This window comes from Myotis yumanensis, unplaced genomic scaffold, assembly GCF_028538775.1.
Source record: "Myotis yumanensis isolate MYYU_CA2020_CCGP unplaced genomic scaffold, mMyoYum1.0.hap1 SCAF_3, whole genome shotgun sequence".
In the NCBI taxonomy this organism is placed as follows: Eukaryota; Metazoa; Chordata; class Mammalia; order Chiroptera; family Vespertilionidae; genus Myotis; species Myotis yumanensis.
In genome coordinates, this window is record NW_027223754.1 from 28,758,105 (window position 1) to 28,780,155 (window position 22,051).

Below are 22,051 nucleotides of genomic sequence, written 5' to 3' on the forward strand. Positions count from 1 at the left end.
ACAAGGGGAGTGCTGAAGACCGGAGTGTGCTTCCGATTAGGAGTGAACCCAAATATCTGAACTTTAAGTCACCACATTAAGCAAAGGGCGGTTCTGAGTTTCTAACTGGATGACTTTGGGGACTGATGATTTTTGCTTGAGAACCAAAATAGACATGATTTTATAGCTTTGTCTCTTTGTTAGTTTTTAAAGAAAGTCGCAAAGCTGACCTTCAAATAAAACTGTTCTCAAATTGGTTTGCTTTAGTGGAAGAAAGGATCAAAGTGACAGTGTGGTGGGGCCGTCCGGTGGGACCAGCGCCATGAAAAGGCAGCTTCATGTGGCTGCAGCGGGTGAAGCTGCTGAGTCCATCACATTTACACGTCATCCCCTGAAAGTTACTTTCCAGTGCAGACAAGGGAAAGTGCCAGGGTTACACTGCGAAGGTCAGCTCCCTCCTCTTCTTCCCCCAAAAGCTGACCACACCTTATAGTGTAGCATAGCCATCATCCCAACTACAGGGGGGGCAGCTCTCCCGCCCGTCACAGTATAATCATCACCCCAAAACTACTGGGGGCAGTTCTCCTGCCCTCCACAATATAACCATCACCCCAAAACTACAGGGGGGCAGCTCTCCCGCCCTCCACAATATAACTATCACCCCAAAACTACAGGGGGGCAGCTCTCCCGCCCTCCACAATATAACCATCACCCCAAAACTACAGGGGGGCAGCTCTTCTCCCCTTTACAGTATAACCATCACCCCAAAACTACAGGGGAGAGGCTCTCCCGCAGCCTGACCTCCTTTACGAGGAAAAGCGTGCCTTGACTACACATCTCTTCTGGGCACACATTGGACATTTAAAATCCTCTGGCGTGACGATCAGCCCCTACGGCCACAGAGAGCTAGGGGGTTACAATTCTAGGCAATGTGCTCACCCGGCAGACCAAGGTGAGGGGTCTGAAGGCTGGTTCTGTGAGACAAAGTGAGTGTTAGGGGTGTGTGGGCTTCCTACCACGATAGTGTTTGGCGCTGCAGGTCTCTGAGGCGTACCAATTACCTACAGTCAAAAAAGACAATTCAGAACACAATCAGAAATCTCCCACATACGACGCTGCCATTTTATCATTTCTCATTACCTACAGCCGCTGTTGAATGGCAATGACCACAGGTATCAGAGAGAACAATGACAATGTGAGTAACCCAACAGACGACCCTTTGAACTATGACGATATGGCCACGCTATTCTGAACGTGTCTTTATTTCCCTTCGTCAACCTCAGGCATCTTCTCTAGTTACACAACAGCAGCAGGAAACATCAGGCAGCACAAACAAGCCAGCAGAACAGCGTGCACCTCCGGGGCAGGTGCATTTAGCCATGAGGCGTGTAAATCACATGTCCCAGGTACAGAATTCTGGGGGGGACTCAGCACATTTCTATTTCCCCTCTTTTATGTTCCTTTTAATGATATAGATAAGGATAAAAATCTATCCTTCAGGGGCGCTAAAATGAGGCCAAAACCAGAAAATAGCTCTCAGAAGAAAAGGAACACAGGGTGACTCTGTTGCGCCTTTAGCTTGTCCGAGTGCAGGAAGCCCATCCCAATGGTGGTTTTGTGGGGGGAACCCAAGCACCCCAAAGAGCACAGGGCAGGGGAAAAGGAAACGATCAGCATTGGGAACAAAGTCAAGGGGTCTCAATGCCCACAGCACAGCCTGGGACAAGCCCATGTCTTGGGGTGCCAGGGCCAACATACCCCTCATCGGCTGGCTGAGCACCCAACAGCCATCTCTTCACCAAAGGGAAGCGTTGCTTCATCTTTTAACAAGCACTTACAACGGTGGTCCTATCAATTAACATTAAAATATTAACTTGGGGGACATGCAGACATTGTACAGCCAAGTAAAATTCCAACTTTTCTGGCAAATACTGTATGAACTCATTTATATGTGGAATCTAAAAAAATAAACCAAAAAAACTTTAAGCTCAGAGGTTGGGGCGGGGGGGGAGGTGAACAAAATGAATGAAAGGGGTCACAAGGTACAAGCTTCCAGCTATAAAATAAATGTCATGGGGTAATGTACAGCACAGCTAATAATGCTGCACTGCATATGTGAAAGATGCTAACAGATTTTGAAAGTTCTCATTACAAGAAAAAAATGTATAACTCTATATGATGACCAATATATAGACTTATTATGGTGACCATTTCATAGTGTATACAAATATCAAATCGTTATGTTGTACACCTGAAGCTAATATTCTGTTGTATGTCAATTATAGTTCAATAAGTAAAATCTAATTTCAATTTCTTCAAAGATACTGTTGCCTGACTCTCTCAAAACTGATAAACTGGCCCAGGAAATCATTCAGAAACACTTTCTGAGTTACTACACAGCAAAGCGCCTCAGCAACCTGATGTCACTGAACATGTTAACATCAGGTACCGAATGCTAGGGCAGCCTCACCGGCGGGCAGAGGGTCAACTGTGGCCTGAGGGACTTGCTGTGGCTGCCGCCTGGCTATTTTAAGCTGGACGCTCCTTCTAGTCCCCTTCTTAGCGGGATAAGTGTGTTACCTGCAGTGGCCCCGGGGCAGCTGACCCGGCACTTTGTAAATTATCCCTAAGCCCAGGTCACCTGTCAATGTTAATGATCCACAAAACATGGGAAGAAAGACAGCTCAAGTGAATGTCATTCTTTTCATTCACGTTTTCAATGACAAGCGATTCATCACAGTGTTTTTCAAACTGTAGATCACCCTCACTCAAAAGCCATGAAGTCAAATAAATCAGTGAACTTTCTGAAAAAATTAAACAGGATAGAGAAGATAAATCTCCCAGAGAGGAGGAATGCCTTGCGCAACTTTTGTTTCTGTTAAAAAGGTGCGTGCATTTACCATGTACGGGGCACTGGGTCACGGTGGGGAATGCACACCTGCTAAGGCCCGTGGTCCAGTTTGGGAAACATGGAAACCTGTCACTCACATTTTCCCGGACCCCGCTGGTTACATTCCCAGGAGAGTAGGTTTAGGATGCCACCACACCTCACGTGGGCGGGCACCAGCAAGACTTACTGGCCGCACGTGCTGCAGCTCCGCTCAGAAGAGGGCTACCTAACTTCAGGGTCAGTGCCCCACCGGACACTCGGGCTGGGCCCTGAGACCAATGCCCTCTCTATTGTCCTCTCCCTAACCTGCGTCTCTTCCTCAGACCAATTGTTCTGCAATGAGAAAGGAAAGCCAGAGGGCCAGGCACACAGCAAGGGCTCAATAACTGCTCACTGTGCGAACAGCCTTCCTAAATGACAGGATAGGTGAGCGAGGAGGGCTCCTTGCACCCACTGGCATCACCTACATCTTCGTGGCGGAGTGGAGGCCAGCAGCACCTGCGGGTTTTCTCTCTTTGCTTTTTAATTTTCACTATTTTACATGGAGATTTTGCCCCATGGGGAACACCTCCATCTGGGCCGTGAGCCGAACACCCAGACCACCGATTAGGTGATGTGGAGAGACCTAACAAGCCTCAGGTTACATTTCCACTCACATGTAGTTCAATGAAGTCTCACCTCTCGTGTCAGAATCAGCCAGTCCTCTTTGTTTTTAATTCCTTGGTATATAACGTTTTAAGAGACATTTGCAAAGTATAGGCTTTAATTCACAGTCCTGGGGTTTTGCAAAAGATAAATTACCACTACTGGCTCCACCCAAAACAGCTTGATTCAAATCAGTGATTTAACTTTTGGACTGACAAAGTTTAGGGTGCACCAACAGAAAATCTCCCCGTTATTTTCTTCCCAACTATTTACACTTAATAAAAATAGAACTGTTCCTATAATTAATGAGGTTCTCCCAAGCTAAATTCTGCTATAATATACAGTACTTCAAAATGTTAATTATAAATTAAAACATAAAATGGAATATTATTTTATACCAAAAAGACATTTACTGAAAAACTAGGATGTGCCAAATGTGTCTACAAACTACTTGCTTTGAAAAAAAAAAAATCACAGCCATTTTGCTAAGCAAACATGGCCAAATTTTATTGAGGGGCTAAGTGACAGGGAGCAATTATATACCTGCCAAGGGTGATCACCCGGAATGTGAACAAGCTCCGGTGAGTGGTAACACCCTTCTCTTCTCATAGGGGCGCATGGCCCAGGAGTAGGAATGACTTCAGCCTAACCAGAGTCATGGTGGGAAGAGGGGAACTGTTCGGATGGGGGGTGTGGGGGCAACATGGGGTAAGGGGCCCACACAGTCCTGGGAGAGCAGCTCCACCTCTGGCCCCTCCCGTAGAACTGGCAAGGGCGAGGACACACCTGTCACGCAGTACCCTGATAGCCTGCAGAGACCTAACCCCACGTGACCTGAACACGGACACCACCCTCGTTTCCCTGGCAGGTAACATCCACCCTAAGGAGCGCCAGAGCCAAGGTGCAGCCAGCCCCCACACAGCTCCATGTCGCTCCACCTGAGCTCTCCATGGCACACCTAAGAAACCTGCAGGGCAGATCCAGGACCGGCAGGGAGCACGGAGCGACAGGGCAAGCTGCCTGGCCTGGGCTGAGTCCCACCGTCCCCCGCACACAGGGGAAGGCCAGCCAGCAGCAGAACACAGAAGCATGGGGGAGACCACCTGTGATCTCCAAGAAAGGCGACCGTCCTGGCATTGCGAGCATTCAACAGGAAACTGCAAAAGCAAACCTCACACTCCACACCCCAAGCTGGAACCTAAGGGCCACGGTCCCGAACCCACAAGCCCACCCTACCTGGGGCCCCTTACCACTTGCTGTGTAATGTTGACATTGGATGACTGTCCGAACGTTTTTGGCAAGAGCTGCTTCCCAAGCGTGTTTACTGTGGAGGGGTGAACAGCTACTAAGGACACAACACCTGCAACGCAAGGAAACGAGAGGTTAGTTCTTTGCTGAATTAAGGCTAATAGTGAGTTTCAGGTCAGTGATGCTTCTAATTAGAAAGTCCTTCCCCGCTTTTACCATTTTAGATCTATGGATCAATAACACACACCTTTACTAGGCTCAACTCTCATTTAAGGGGGGCTGATGGACACAGCGGCTTGCTCTCCCTACAATTAGCCCCTCTCTGGGGCCGGGGCTCAGGTGCCCACAGGCTTTATCACCAACCGGCCCCAAACCCCTGTCGGACCATCTACAGAATGTGCTGGTGGGACTACAGGCTGTAGAGATAACAGCTCTTAAAAGGCTCTAATTCTATGACAATCACAGAACAGAATACGCTCAGGTGAGAGCTCCGATGACTTCCGGGCCTTTACCACGTGAGAAGAGGAGAGACTCCTGTTCGGGTCATGCCGCGAGACCCTTCTGGTTTCCCTAAAGCAGACCAGCTGGGAGCCACCTGTCCTCTCGGGGTTTGGAAGTGGTGGTTCTGCGACCAGGCCTCACACGGGGCTGGCATGCCATTTTCCTTCATTTCCACCCAGTTCGGCATTACGACGACCTCCAAATAACCAGTGAGGCATCGTCTTCAATGTAGCCTGGCCCAAAGTTTCACTGAACCCTTTACAATCCATGCATTTTAAAGAACAGACCTCTTCAAAATTCAATAACCAATGAATTTTGCTGCTACATAGAAACACATTAATTTCTCTTTAATAACCGAAATTGACCAACCTGAATATCTAACCAACAGAAACATTTAATTTATTTTCTGTAAATAAGTATCTGTTTGGAATTTTTTATGTTCCTCTAAAAATAGAGATCTGCAGGGTGGGGCAAAAGTAGGTCTACAGTTGTGAGTACACGAAACACAGAGTTTGCTCTTGTATTATTATTATTATTATTATTAAGTACTAGAGGCCCAGTGCACAGATTCCTGCACCAGTGGGGTCCATTGCACCGGTGCACAATTGGGGCGGGGAGGGACCACAGGAAGTGTTCCAGGGCGTGTCCAGCCTGTCTCGCCCAGTCCCGATGAGGCCTACTGGTCAGAGCATCTGCCCCCTGGTGGTCAGTGCATGTCATAGCTGCCAGTCAAACAGCTGAACCATCAAACGGTCACTTAGGCTTTTATATATATAGATTAGAGGCCTGGTGCACGAAATTTGTGCACGGGGAGGTGGGATGTCCCTCGGTCCAGCCTGCACTCTCTCCAATCTGGGATCCCTCGAGGGATGTCTCACTGCTCGTTCAGGCCCGATGAGGCCTAAAAGGGCAGATGGACATCCCTCTCACAATCCAGGACTGCTGGCTCCCAACCACTCACCTGCCTGCCTGCCTGATTGCCCCTAACCGCTCTGCCTGCCAGCCTGATCACCCCTTAACCACTCCCCTGCCAGCCTGATCACCCCCTAACCACTCCCCTGCCAGCCTGACCGATGCCTAACTGCTCCCATGCCGGCCCGATTGCCCCTAACTGTCCTCCCCTGCAGGCCTGGTCCCCCCCAACTGCCCTCCCCTGCAGGCCTGGTCGCTCCCAACTGCCCTCCCTTTCAGACCTGGTCCCTCCCAACTGCCCTCCCTTGCAGGCCTGATCGCCCACAACTGCCCTCCCTTGCCGGCCATCTTGTGTCCACATGGGGGTGGCCATCCTGTGTGTTGGAGTGATGGTCAATTTGCATGTTACCTCTTTATTATATAGCATTATATTATTTTCCATACAACTGTATATCTTAACAAAAGCAAACATTTTGAATATTGTTTTAGATATGTTAAAAATACTTCAAAAGACAAAAATAAAGTTATTCTATTTTACACCAAGATTTAAAGTACAATTAAATATATTACTTTTCAGATTCACACATATAGATTAATAACGAATAAGTTTCCAAAATACTAAATTGATTCATTGTAAAAGGTAAGATTAGTTTTGTTTTAATATGCAAGTGATTCTCTAATGTTCAGTGAATTTGAAGAAAAGATTACAGACACTGCCAACATCAGCAGCTCAGGCAGTGCTTATGACATCATTGTTTTAAAGCTTACGTTGCACATCAAACTTATGGAAGTCAACACATCAACAGACAGGCCCAGGCAGTCATCTTCTAGTGTTAGACCTGGTCCAGCCACACCTGCCGCCCACTACACGGCATAGCACATACCACCCCTGAACCACGGTTACTGTCTTTCCATAAAATAGCAAGCTCAGAGCCCCAATCTGGGACTCCCACTTTATGCCCCAGCCAGGGAAACAAGGAGGTTTCAGGGCAACGGCAGATCTTCGAGGCAGAAGTGGGTGGGGCCAGGGCTCCCTTCTTCCATCTGCTTGCCGACACTATCTGTCGTTCCCACCAGGGTTTCTCCCTTGTGTTTTTATTGAGAAACTCTTCAAGTATAAAGAACTGTTTTTGCAAACAGTCTTACTCCAGTACACCTAGAATTACCATTACCATTTTATTGTATTTGCTAAAGAGACTTGAGCAGTAGAGCTAACCTTACACTCCCAGACGGCCCCGCCTGCTCCCCGATGGGCCCCGCCTGCAAATATCACTGCTCGATGGATGCATTCAGTCCATTTCATACTGTCCACATATGAATCCAAGAAAAATGTCTGTGTGACCCTTTAAAATTTTAGAAAATGACATATATTCAAGGAATTCTGCAACTCTGTTTACACTTTTTGAGACTTACCCATAGAGAGATCTACTTGATTTCCTTCAATGCTGTAATGCTATTTCATCTATTTATACCTAGATGTCATATGAAAACACCCTCAGTATGTCACTACTAAAACACGGCAGTTAACTGGGGCCTCCCACTGCTGAGTAGGGGTTCCTCCCGGGCGTTTTCTCACATGAAGATGGCCTTCTGTATTACAGGCTTCACCGCAGTACCTCCACATGGCTGTCCTGTGTGCACGCACGCACACACCCACATGCACCATAAACACATACACCACAAACACACCACAAATACGTACACACACACACACCACAAACACATACATGCAAACACACACACCACAAACACACCACAAATATGTACACACAAATACACACACCACATGTACACACACCCCAGCATCCGGTGTTCCTCTCCTAGGCTTTTTCCAATTGTTGACTCAGTAAGACTTGTCACTTTTTGACAACCTCAAAAATAAAATGGTATTTCATTTTTTGTTTAATTTAGCGATAAAAATTAGAATGTTTAGCACATTTTTCTAATAAAGACTGCTACATGCAATCTATTTATGGGGGGATTAACATTTCAGTTACAAGATAGGTTAAATTATAACAGCCTAGAAATCTACTAACTAGAAATAATATTGTTTCAACTGTAAAATGTACTACACAGCCTTTTATAAAGAAACTCCATAACAAAATATTTTCAAATATAACATTATACAATGGAGAATTCCTTTCTTGGCAAAAAATTGAGTTAAAAATATACATGGTCTGCCCTAGCTGGTTTGGCTCAGTGGCTAGAGCATCAGCCTGCGGACTGAAGGGTCCCAGGTTCGATTCCAGTCAAGGGCACATGCCCAAGTTGCGGGCTCGATCTCCTGTGTGGGGCGTGCAGGAGGCAGCCAATCAATACTTCTCTCTCATCATTGATGTTTCTATCTCTCTCTCCCTCTCCCTGCCTCTCTGAAATCAATAAAAATACATATTTTTAAAAAAAGAACATACATGGTCTGATTGCTATAACCATTAAAAGAAAAAGAATTCTAAAAATAACTATATAAGCATATTTTTATAATTAGTAATCATAGTCTATTATTACATACTGTATAGGTTTTTAAGATAAATTATGAAAACATATGGTTTAGTGTTTTCTTGGAAATAATTTTAACCAAACATCTTAAAGTTTTGGAATCTAATGTTTTAAGAGTTACTATTTTGCCACTGTGCTATGAATATTTTGTTATATTAACATGACTAGACCGTGGCGACCCTGCATGCTGCACCTTCACTGTCTGGCCCTGGATCAGCCACAACAGCCTCCTCCTCAGTTCTTGAGCACCGAGGAGGAGCCTCCTTCCTGGGCCATCGCAGCAGCCACACCCGAGCCGCGCAGACATGCTGCTCATCAGCCAGGCAGGAAAACCAGGGAGAAATGGGCTCTGCAGGGGCTCCTCCGTGGATCCAGGCTGAGGTGTGCCATGCCCAAGGGCTGCGCTCTGGCTGCATCAGCTGGGTCAGCCCAGAACCCGCATCCCAGGTGACTTCCACGTGGCCTCACTGTGCTGCAGCCCTTCTGCTCCTCGGCCAGCATTTAACTGAAGAACGGTCATCACCTCATGCCCAGGAGCAAGGCTCACAGGGCAGGACGTCACTACCATGCTGTAAATGCCCTTTGGGTTAAAACACAGGACAGGAGGAGAGAACAGGCTGGTGCCTCTGTCCCACGTTCCCCCGGAGGGCAGCCGTCCGAGGGGCAAACCAAAAGTTCCTCCGCTTCCTCCCACAACTGGGCTCCCCTCCCAACCACTACAGAGACCGGTTTGAATTTACCCACCGTGTGCGAGTGTGTGCAAGTGTGTATGTGTACGTGTGCACGTATGCGTGCATTTGGGAGGGTACAGTTAACACATCTCAAGAATTACAAAATAACACTCAGGTTTCAGCCACACATCACTGGTAAATTTTCATTTTCCTACCTCAGAACCCTAAAGCTGGAAAACAGCACTGGAGCAGGGAAAATGCCATTCATCCCAGGAGAATGCCTGCTCACCAGTTAGACAAAGACAATGATGCAGGAAGCAATATTCTGGGTTAAAGCAAGAGCACATGGAGATGGGCCCTACCACCCAGGAGCTGAAGACAGTGACCTACATGTGTCTAGCATAAGGGGCCTTAGAGCTCTTCAGAAAAAAGACAGGTTTATGTCACTAATCAATCAACAGGTATTAGAGCTCCCCACTAACAAGGTGCCAGGTAACAAAAGGTAGCATTAGAAACTGACAGAACAGCCCAGCTACAACAAACTGCAGTAACACACAGCATGAAGAGGATCGCCACATGCCTCAATGCATTGTGTGCATGGACACCGGGTGCAGAAAAGTGTTCCCAAAATAGGAAGTATGCACTTTAACATACATTTACATGTTTAACTGTACTCTCAGGTACAGCTGGGGTTTTTCTCAGTAAGCATATATTATCTGGATAATAAATAAGTTTTCAGTTTGAAAAGGCAGGAAGCATGATGAAGTGCAAACAGAGATCCCGAGTACAGAAAAAAGGGCACACTTGAGCTGTGGTCCAAGGTCAGGTCTGTGCAGGGGACGGGCAGGGCGCAGGCTGGCAGGAAGGGCTGTGTGGGCACCTGAGTGGTGGGGGAAGGCTGCCTGTGCACCATTACTGTTTGGCTGGAAAAAAAGACACAAGCAAGAACCATGAGGAATAAAGTGAGAAGATCGGCCGGGCCTGGAACTCATCCAGGTCGAGGTGCAGGGTAGAGGCGGGGCCTTAGGCGACAGGCACCGCATCCCGGACAGACTCCTTCCAGCAGTGTGAGGCCACAGGCAAGAAGGGAGTAAGAGGAAAGACCGATTAGGACACATGAAGTTGAAAACACTGACGACATCACACATTAGTGAGGATGCGGAGCAACTGGAAGCAAAACAATGCAGCCACATATACATTTGCTATGTGACCTAGTTTCCACTCCTAAGCGTCTGACCAAATCACAAAAACAAATGTGTGTGCAAAGACTCACACGGTGTTACAGCCGTGAGCAAACAATCGGAAGCAACCCAGATGGCTGTCACAACTAAAACTGCACACGGAAGTTACTGTCTAAAACTCTGCATCGGGGCTCTTGTCCTCGGGGCCTGTGGATGCAAAGGCTGTGAGGTCAGTGCATTTTTCTGGGGAAAGTAGATTTCTGAGTCTCGCAGGGTGTTATGGCCAACTTTATGTGTCAGTTTGCCAAGGCACTTACCAGTCCCCAGTTATCCCATCGAACACCAGCCTGGGGGCTGTTCTGGCAGCTCTTTGTGGACATGGTGAGATCGACAAACATAGACTTTAGGTAAAGAAGAACACCTGGATAAACCATCTAACCCGCCGAGAGCCTTGAGAGCAAAACCTGAGGTTTCCGTGAGAAGGAGTTCCGCCTTGAGACTGCAGCCCCAGCTCCTGCCTGTTTCCAGGCTGCCGGCCTGCCCTGATGATTTCAGACCTGCCAACCCCACATCACACAGGCTGGTGATTCCTTGAAAAACACCTCCTTCATACACATGACGTGTTTTCCACCAACTCTGCCTCTCGAGAGAACTCTGGCTGGCGCCGGGGTCTGGAAACACAGCAGCTTTAAGACAAGGAGTGATCCAGGAACAGGATGGGCAGGGAGGCCAAGACTGGGAGTGGTGTGAGGATAGAACCCCAATGGGGCAAGAGTGGCAGGGCCCAGAGCAGGGGCACAGTAGGGCCCAGGTGCAAGGAAGTGAGTCAAAGCCAGAATTCCAAGAGGAGCAGACGAGGAGGGAACTGGATGGTGGGTCTGGCCTCATCTGAAGATGTCTTGGGTTCTTAGGCGAGGGCAGCGAGGTTCCCAGACAGTGGCAGTAATCAGGCGCTGGCCTGTTCCTGAATTCCCGGTGGGTGGGCGTGAGAGCAATGGTGAACTAGTCCCACAGGTACACGGTGCAGGGCAGGAGGCGAGGCCAGTCCCTGCCCTGGATGCCCCAGCCACTCCTGGCCTAGGCCACAGCCTTCTCCTCAGGACCATCCCATCCTTACCTCCGAAACCTCCACAGTGAGAACCAGCCCCTGCTCCTTCACAGTCACTCCAGAGAGACTGGCTCCCCAGGACATGCTGCTGACCACGCCCCTGGGCTCCGGAGAGCTGTGTGTGTGTGGGGTGGGGGGGGGGGGGGGGTCTGAGCCTTACTCACTGTGACCCCAAGCCTTTGCCAACTGCCCCATGGGAAGTGCCCATAGTGACCACTGAATCAAATGACACCCCAATGTGTTGCTCATGGTGCTCTCCAAGCTAATGAAATACTAATAAAGAACCCAAAGCGAACAGTTCAAGTTAGTACAACACTGCTTAAAACTATCCTTAAACTCATGAACCAGAAGCAACAGGCGACGCCGCTGCTGCTGAAAGCCTGTCCGTCAGTGCACAAGGGTGGTGGCCAGATGGCCTGGTCCTACTCTCTCCACATCCAAGCCCCCACCGGCCAGAACAGCATGAACAGACAAATAGCTCCGCTTGTTAAAAGCTAATTCTCTGGAAGGGGCAGGAGAAACGTGGCGGCTCGGGGAGAGCTTCGGAGTGGGGTTGTGGAGACGTCGCCACGCGCCTTCTCCCTAAAGCACTGCTGTGAGGTAGAAGGGACAGGGAGGGGCCTTGGGAGAAGGAAGGAGCCCGGACCACCTGGAGGCTGCACTGGTCCCAGGACTGGCTCTGGACTCCACCACCCACGGGGCAGCCAGGCGAGACTGGTCAGGAGGATGGGCGAGGCCTGGGCATGTGGTCAGGGGACTCCCAATGGCAGAGCAGCACAGCAAAGGCGAGTGGGGTGAATGAGGCTGAAAAAATGAGCTGAAGAACAAACACACAGGGTAAGATGAGGGGGCTGCAGAGAAGCTAGGCCGTGCCCGAGGGAGACACGAGGTATTTTAAACGCTGCAGGGAGCCAACACCAAAATATCTTAGTAGAGTCAAGAAACTATTATTTTTCCATCCTTCCAATTCAATTCCTTGGCTCACAATTAAACTCAATAGGAAAGGGAAAGGAGACAGCCAGTGTGTGGTCACAAGTAAGCTTACTTGGAGAGAAATTCAAAATAAACACCAGAATGAAAGGCTTCCATCATTTCCAAGGGAGCAAAGTTTGTGGATTTTTTCCCCATTATTATTTCTGCTTCATTGCTTTAATAGAAAATGTCATGCCTCAAATGTCCGAAAAATTTAAATGTTCAATTACTTACACTGAATTTTTCACTCAAGCAATCTGTGAATGCCAAAAATTAGCTTCACAACGTATCAAGATTAAAAAGTATGCCAACACCAAATCCCTCAGTGGGCCTCCATCCTCAGACAGAGGGAAAAGAAGTGCAGGGCACGCCCATGACATTCCAGCAGTGAAACCAGCAGAGCAGGCGTGAGCCTAGGCCTGGAGCAAGAGATCAGTCAAGCCCTGGACAGGGTGCAGGCCAAGGGCACGGGCAGCCAGCATGTGGCCGTGTGCACGAGCCTCCATGGGCATCTGAAGATAAGTCCCGATGCAACCGAGGGGGCAGGGTGTGAGTCCACAACACACCAGACTTGCTCAGTCACACAGGGACCGAGCTTCCCAGGAGAGTGGAATGGATGAGGCAGGAGATGGCTGGGCTTCTGTCCAGTGCTCACCAGTAATGGATGGACAGACATGAAGGGGCTGGGACACAGCGGGAAGACAGAGTGAGGGCCCCGCACCTGTTGCAAATCCCCAAGGCTATAGTAGGCATCAAAAGATCACTTATTAGGGCCTCATTGTTAGAGTAAAAAGGTAATCTTATGTATGACAATCACTAGAAAAAGCAGAAAGAAGTAATCCTTAAACAGAACCTAAGCCCTAACACTGCACAAGGCCTCTGGCCCCAGCCTGGCTGACACAGACAGTGGACGTGAGAACTGGAGCCACACACCTGGACTTCATCCACCCCTGCAAGCAAAACCTCTTTAAGACAAACCAGGTCTCCCTCGGGTCTTCTCTGAGCAGTATTACAATGAGCTGCACCAAATGGGCTTGCTCAAACTTGATATCAAAGTTCCACACCAACGCAGCTTTACAATCAGCCAAGCATCACACATCAATGCTTCAAAGGCACGTATCTTTGACGTGGATCCGGTAATTCCACGGCTACGACTTTATCTGGGGAAGTACCCAGCATGTTCAAATACACGTTCTCAGAGGGAAACTGCAAACTGAGGGACCACTGGGAGGCGTGGCTTTAGCCGATCCTCCCTGAATTCTAGTGATGCAGAGCCACGCTGATGCCCAGAGAAATAACGAAGATACACACACAGATACTGATGTGGACTCTTGTTCGCACTGTGAGGTGTGCCCCGCACCGTGAGCCCTTGGGTTGAAGTCTGTGTCCATCTGCTTCAGTGCTGGCCACAGAGCAAAGGCCTGGAGAGCACACCCCCAGCTCCAGGCCATGAGGTGGACAGAACACAAGTGACCTGTGTTTTCTTCGTTTCACTTTTCCACATTTCCTGAATTTTTGCCAACAGTATGCGACTTACAAACCAAAATAAACTCAGCCACTGGTGTGTGTGTGTGTGTGTGTGCAGGTGGTGTGTCTGAGTGACTTCCGAACGCCACTCCTCCCAGTCCATCCTGGGGGCTCCCAGGCAGGAGGGCTCCCAAGGTGGGTTTCCACAGCTGACAAGGGCTTTCATAGCAGAGAAATTCACAAATACAGCAAACTTCACGCATTTATCAACAAACTCACATTTCCAAAGTTGGTGCCCTTACCTTTTCCAGGACTAAGGTTCTGGTCTATGAAGACCTTTAGTTCCCCGTTGGCTTCAATTAGACCGGCCTGAGAAAACAACAACAGTCATAATAAATACAACAGCGAACAGAGCGACAAAGCTGGTCTTTAACACACCATCCTTGTCGGAGGGAGGTATAAATAACATCACAAAATACAGTGTATACATGGTGTGTTGTGGAACTGTGCACCTGAAACCTTTATAATTTTGTTAACCAGCGTCACCACAATAAATTCAAAGAAAAGGGGGGAAAAAGGCAAAATGGTCACCACTATGCAAAGACCTGCAGAAAGCCCTGGAGGGAAACACCCAGGTCCGCGTGTGGCTGCCTTAGCCCATGAGTTGCTTATCTGATCAGCATAAAAAGGTCATCTCAAGATTTTACTCTTTAAAGCTTAGCCCTTGAGACAGTAATGAAATGATGTTTTTATTTATTAAATGGCACATGTATTTTTTTTTTTTTTTTTTAAATATATTTTATTGAATTTTTACAGAGAGGAAGGGAGAGAGATAGAGAGTTAGAAACATCGATGAGAGAGAAACATCAATCAACTGCCTCCTGCACATCTCCCACTGGGGATGTGCCGGCAACCTGGGTACATGCCCTTGACCGGAATCGAACCTGGGACCCTTGAGTCCTCAGGCCGACGCTCTATCCACTGAGCCAAACCGGTTTCGGCAGGCACATGTATTTTAAGTGGTAATGTCTGAGGCTGGCAAAGGCGTGCACGTGAAAGTACATTTAACTATCTTGAAAGCAACCTGGTGATTCAGCCTGAGAATAGAACAAGGGCCTTGGAGTTGGTCAGAGCCTCAAGACAAAACAAAAAAAAAATGAAAACTGCTTCTTTTCATGACCCGGGTAGTCACTGAATGTATTTTTGAAGCAAACCTTAACAGCTGCATGGAGCTTTGGTTCTTTTGTTTTTCTATGAGGGAACATTTATTAAAGCTGGGGACAGTGAAACAAGGGCGGGCTTAGTACAGAAGAAGCAACAGGGTGCCTAGGCTAGGCTGCCTTAGCTCTCTGGGAAGTCAGAGAAAAGAGGGCCTTAGGGACAGGACCAGAGGATTAGGCTGGGACGAGCTGCTGCTGCCCATTGCTCCCCTGTTTGCAAGTCTTGTGGGGTCCCTTAGAGTTTAGGAGATGCAGGCCGGTGGGGGAAGGAGAGGGGGAGGGGGAAGGGGAAGGCAATGGCGTAGTGGTTGTGCTCCCTAGAGGGAATGTGCTGGTTCAAATGTCTTTATGTCATACTAGAGGCCCAGTGCATGAAATTTGTGCACTGCCGGGGAGTGGAGGGCGGGGGCGGGGGGGTGTCCCTCAGCTCGGCCTTCGCCCTCTTGCAGTCTGGGAACCCTTGGGGGATATCTGCCTACAGGCTTAGGCCCGATTCCCCGAGGGATAGGGATTGGGCCTAAGCTGGCAGTCAGACATCCCTCTCGCAGTCCGGGGCTTTCCCAGTCTGGGACCCCTCGCTCCTTACCACCCACCTGCAGTGGAGGCAGGAGAGGCGTCCGCCACCACCACTGCGCTTGCCAGCCATGAGCGTGAGCCCGGCCTGAGCCCGGCTTCTGGCTGAGCGGCGCTCCCCCTGTGGGAGCCCACTGACCACCAGGGGGCAGCTCCTGTGTCAAGCATCTGCCTCCTGGTGGTCAATGCATGTCATAGTGACCCGTCATTCTGCTGTTTGGTCAATTTGCATATTAGGGTTTTATTATATAGGATAGGATGACTGACTGCAAAATGTCAAAGACAAATGGTTATGACCAAAATAATTTATTTAGGTTTCCTGATCTTAGATAAACACAACACTTTAAAAGTCCTTTCTGGAAGGAGCAAGAACCTTGGGAATATATGAACTACAGTGGCATCTGGTCAGCCAGGTGGCAAGTTGCTACAGCAAAGCAGAATTGTTTTCAACAACTGAGCAGTTAAAGATATTATAGCGAGAAATACCGGAACAGGACAGGTCCACATATGACTAGCTTCCACATACGACTAATCTAAACCAGTTTCGATACGGGTTCATCCTACTCTTAAATGCCGAGAGATACAGCACAACAGATTTTCCCAAATAACACCTAAAACCAAGCCTCTCCCCACCCCCTCACCCCAGCCACCAATAGACTCCTTCTAATATGCTCTCTATGAAGGTGACAGAAATTATTTGGGGACTTGAAGGTGCACCGCTCCCTCGGACTGCTCTCCTTGAGTCAAGAACAACAACGCCTAGTGCAGGGGAGACCTTGTAGCACTAACGTCACTGGGCAAAGCCCCGCCTCAGCCCTTTAAGAACACTATACTAGAACCACTATGACATTGTGGAGTTCAGGAGAAAAGCTGGTCTCTCGCAAACCCACACAAACTCACTCAGGTCCAGCGTCATCGCCCAAAACCTACCCAGAATCACAGCTTCAGCCTTCGTAATGGTGCTTCTCTCAAACACCGCCCCCTTCATGGCGTATAAGCCCCAAAAGACAACTGAAAAACCTAACGAAGACCTCACAGGTAAAGTGTGACAAGAATCAACTAAGTATAATAGGAAATTACTGTCATCATTCCTGAAAAAAAAATACTTCCCTATTGATTGGATTCATGTGTGGTCAACTTTAAGACACCCACTGAGTCCTGATACCTGGCCTGTCATCTGCAGAGAGGACCGCCCACCCCCCACATCTGCTCTGCTTCATTCCCAGGACACCCTCCCACCGGCTCCCCTGCCTGGGTGATTCTGAAGTCCCAGCCTCCATTGCCGCTACCTGCAGACCGGGGACAGCAGCACCAGTCACACCTCCCTCACAGCTTCTACAAGAATCACAGCATGACATGCAAACCTTTAAAAATCCACACACGGGTGACCAATCATGCTGGTCTGCCCAGGACCAAGGAAGTTCTCAGGGCTCCTGGGGTGCTGGTCTGCCAGTGCTCAAAGCAGGAAAGGCCTAGGCCAGCTGCAAAGTTGTCACTGTGGACAGAAATGCCTTCAAAAACCTGCCCACCAACAACAGTGCTGGTGTAAACAAGACTTACGAGGTCCTGCGGCAAACCCGCCTTGGACTCTGAGTCGCCACTCTCCTTGGTACGGAGCCCGCATGCCTGGTCCGCACCCTGACCTGCTCAGTGTCTCCTCTCAGCACCCAGGACTCCAGGGCGTTAGGCATCTGGGCAGTGAACGAGGCCTGACCTATTTCATCTCCACTCTTTCTTCAGACAGGAGGACAGTCCAAGGCCATGCAACATGCCACACCATTGGGAACACAATTATCAGCATGAGGATGTACTGAAATGAATCCCATTACAGCCCTCCTTGGGATTTTCCAACATGAAGTCACTCCGACAGGTTTACGGTTAGTACACAACTTTAATCACACAACCACAGATACTGAATTAACAAAAATATTACAGTTACCCATTGGATTTCTTCCTTACACCTTATAGCCCAGAGCTACGACCTGCAGGTACTTGATTATAAGCATCAAAACACGGGTTGTTTTTTGTTTTTTTAAAGGCATTACTGAAATTGCAATTAATTTTAAGATAAGTGCATTAGACTTATTTTCCTACAAAATCCTTATACTTAAGATGCCGCCCTGGCCAGTGTTGTTAAGTGTTAGAGCATCGGTCCATGCAACAACGGGTCACAGGTTCAATTCCTGGTCAAAGGCATATACCTGGGTTGCAGGTTCAATCCCCGGCACAAGTTAGGGCGAATGTGAGAGGCAACCAATAGATGTGTCTCTCTCAAACTGCTAAGTATATTAACATCCAAACCAATAGCAAAGGTACTCATTTCCCATAACTATAGTTTTTCTTAGTTTCTATAATTAGCCTATTATGCTCATATTTAATGAAAATAAAAGTTGATTATTCTTAGATTAGCTAATATTAATAGTAGCAATAACAAAGATTTAAAAAAATAGTGGCAATAACAGTAAAACATATTACCAAAACATAATGCTGCTAGAAAAAGCTGAACCAATGAAAAATGAAAACTAAAAAATTGAATACGATTATTTTACTTAATTTAGAACCTTACTTGCGCTTACCGTGTTCCAGGCTTTAGAAATGCAAACCAGTTTAACCTGTGACAGCCCCAAGAAGGGTGCTATGACCACACCACTTCACGAGTGGCCCAGCAGAGGACGGACCTAACCCACAGGCCAGCTCCCCACCGCCACACTCTGAATCCCCTCACTGGTCTCCTTCTTCCTGTCCTTCCTCTTTCTAAAACACACTCAACCATGACTGCCTCTCCTCGCCCTAGGAGAACGTACAAAGTCTTCGGCAAGACAGAGACCCCGAGACCAGGGACCACCTGCCCGCCCACACCCCATTAGAAGGCCACCAGAAAGATAAAGCCTCGCTCCCGGACAGCAGGGCACAGCTCAGGGCAAGGAAGTAAAGGAAGGTGGTCTGAGCTGGTTGTTTACGTGGAAAGTGAGAAGGGTAGGGACGGTCAGCTGCTGGTGAGAGATCAGAAGGGGTAGACATTACCCAAGAGAACCAAAGTCCCCTCTTGGCACCCTCAGTTCTCACCGCCCTCCTCCAGGTGCAGCCCCCATGCTTCCTGCTACTTCCTGACTCCGTGCACTTTCTAAGTGACTATCCAGGTTACTAATTATTCTTGCCACTAGACTATAAGACCTATAAGAGCAGGATGTTTGTATGGAAAGAAAACCACTGCAGCAAGGACCCCAAAGCCCAGACTGAGGAGGTCGAGCAGCCCAGAGGAGAGGTCGGCCCTTGAAGGGCCTCAGTCAGCATTTGGGCCTTAGGGCAGTGGTTCCCAACCTCCTTTTGGCCATGCCCCACCTAAGCATCTCTAAAATCCTGATGCCCCCTGTGACATATAATTCTTCTTATTCAAAAAGTGAACCCCTATTCATGTGAAGGAAGCCTAAAAGGCCATTAACTTGGTCTCACAAGCTTCCAAAGAACATGGCATCCATGAAAGAGAAAAATAAAAGAACAAAAGGACAGCTGAAGTACTGAGGAAAAAATCACTAAGAAATTGTCATAAAAATAATAATATGAAGGGATATGAAAAAACAGCAAATAAAGTTTCAAAACATATAATAGAGAACTAAAATGCACAAATGTCACTATATACTTATATATTGTATATGAGGCCCCTAGAATCATAAGAAATGCAAAAAATTCACTGTTAATAACTTTCTCGAATTGGCCCCCTTAAAAATCAAATAGCCCCACATTGGGAACCACTACCTTAGGGTCATCTGGTGGCTTAATCTACAAAGGCCAGGTTAGATCTCAAAGACCAAGACTTCTGGCTTACTGGAGTGTGTGCGTGTGTGTGTGTGTGTGTGTGTGTGCATGCGCGCACATGCGTGTGCGTGTGCATATACGTGTGTGTCTGTCTCTTGTCTCTCCATCTCCCTGCCTCACTCAGTCCCTCTGATAATGTGAACTTGCCCCACGGAGGGACCAACGTGCCCAGAAACAGAGGGTGACCCCCAGCCAAGAGCCTTTAAGAGACGGAATCCTACCATCAACCAGGCAAGTGAGTGGATGCAGTCACCACCCCCCAACAACTCAGGGTACAACACCTTAGCGTGTTGAGCTGGGGGGCCAGTGCAGCTATAGCCAGACTCCTGACCCACAGAAACCGCGGGGTAACAATGTCGAAGCTCCAGGTTGCTACATGTTGGGTAACTGTTACAGAACCGACAAAGGAGCGTGGTAAGATGCTAGAGACCACACAGCTATCTCTCCTGAACTGTTCATGTGCTGGCCTGTTTCCGGTGTCAGCCACCTGCTGTGGGTTTGTCTTTGCTACGGAAAGAACATCATAGTGAAATTACAAAACAATGAGATATGAAGCACTATGCAAGAAAAAAAAAACTGAGTTAGAACCCAGCTGGTGTGGCTCAGTGGTTGAGCATCACCATGGACCAAGAGGTTGCCGGCTCCATTCTAGGTCAGGGCACATGCACGGGTTTGCCAGCTCGATACCCAGTAGGGGGTGTGTAGGAGGCAGCCGATCGATGTTTCTCTCATTGATATTTCTATCTATCTCACACCTTTCCTCTCTCCCTAAAAATCAATGAAAACATCTTTTAAAAATCTGAGTTAGAGCTATGGTTCATCACATAAAAAAGTAGATTCCAAGTGAATAAAAGAATAAAGTGGAAAAAATAAAGCTAGGAATGCTGTATCTGGCAACAGCCAAACAGGAGCTTCAAATCAAGGCTCTTGCTGAAAACAATACACAATAAATTAATACAAATATCTATATTTAAATCTGTGTGGCAAGATCAGGGCACTCCTAGGACAGGGAAGGGAGGCGCAGGGAAGCGAAAAATCAATGCCTCTAGCCAGCACCACCACTGGAAGATGCCACTGTGAGAGTCCACCCCACAAGGGTATTTACCACCGTTCTGCTTACCATGAAGGCAAGCTACTGGAGACAACTGAAATGCCCACCAGCAGGTTCAAATAAATGAGGGCACATCCAAACAAAATACCAAGGTAGATCCTGATGCAAATGAAGCTTACAAATTTTGAGATAAATGGAGAAATGCAAACACTAGCTATCTGGCGATGCTAACGAATTATTGTTTGTTGTCTTGGTATGTGTAAGAGTTCTTATCTTTAAGAGATACATACTAGAATATTTAATGAAACGACGTCAAGTTTGTCATTGGCTTCATGATCACCTGGCTGGGATTGAGAAGCATGGACGGACAAGAGGGCTGTGAAATGAGGTGGTAACAGGATGGTGACAGGGATGCAGGGGTTAGTTTTTTTTTTAATTATCTGTTTATATTTACCCACATGAAAAAGCCTAGGACAATTTGTGGAATAAAATAGCAGGGAACAGAATGTGAGTTCATTATGTGAAGTTGGTTAATACATGTGCACGTTTAAACAACACACACATCTAGGGAGTTAGTCCCCAAAATCATCACCAAAGGGTAAGAATAGTTACCCTGGACTATGATTTTCTGATACCATTTGAATTTCTAAATAAACCCTATATAACAGGTGCTTGAATAATGACATTGGACTCAATGTCTTTTTGTTATAACATCGGTGAGATGCCGTAAAACCTTACCTCTTGTGTATATCAACTGGCCTGTGGTAAAAACTGGTTTCATTATACATCATTTCACTTAAAGTTGCAGAACCTATCGGCAATATTGAGGACTTAGTGTATTTTTGTAATTAAAGCACAAAACTATTGTCATTTTCTAACAAAAGATACAGTCGCAAGGATAACAAGATCTAAGGATGAGCCCTAGCCAGTTTGGCTCAGTGGATAGAGCATCGGCCTGCGGACTCAAGGCTCCCAAGTTCGATTCCGGTCAAGGGCATGTACCTTTGTTGCGGGCACATACCCAGTGGGGAGTGTGCAGAAGGCAGCTAGCTGATCGATGTTTCTCTCTCATCAATGTTTCTGACTCTCTATCCCTCTCCCTTCCTCTCTGTAAAAAAATCAATAAAATATATTTAAAAAAAAAAAAAAAAGATCTAAGGATGAGGAGGAAGATGAGGATGGAGGCAGAAAGCCATGGACCAGAGCTCAGGACCCCACGGAGCATCCATGGAAAAGTAACCAGGATGACAGCAAGAGACAATGGAGCACAGCCCATGACCACAGAGCTGGCCCTGAGGCACAGGCCTGCGGAATCAGCTGG

At 47.7% G+C, this 22,051-nt stretch overlaps 1 protein-coding gene across 1 annotated transcript in view; it reads right to left on the bottom strand.

Moving 5' to 3' along the window:
• Positions 1 to 22,051, bottom strand: part of TFDP1 (transcription factor Dp-1) — a 48,183-nt gene that overhangs the window by 11,447 nt on the left and 14,685 nt on the right. Inside the window, exons 3-5 of the mRNA XM_070408541.1 lie at positions 14,373 to 14,439; positions 4,765 to 4,874; positions 919 to 1,040 (exon numbers count right to left, since the gene is read on the bottom strand). Of these exons, the coding sequence (XP_070264642.1) occupies positions 919 to 1,040; positions 4,765 to 4,874; positions 14,373 to 14,439 (299 nt within the window). The remainder of the gene's footprint in view (positions 1 to 918; positions 1,041 to 4,764; positions 4,875 to 14,372; positions 14,440 to 22,051) is intronic.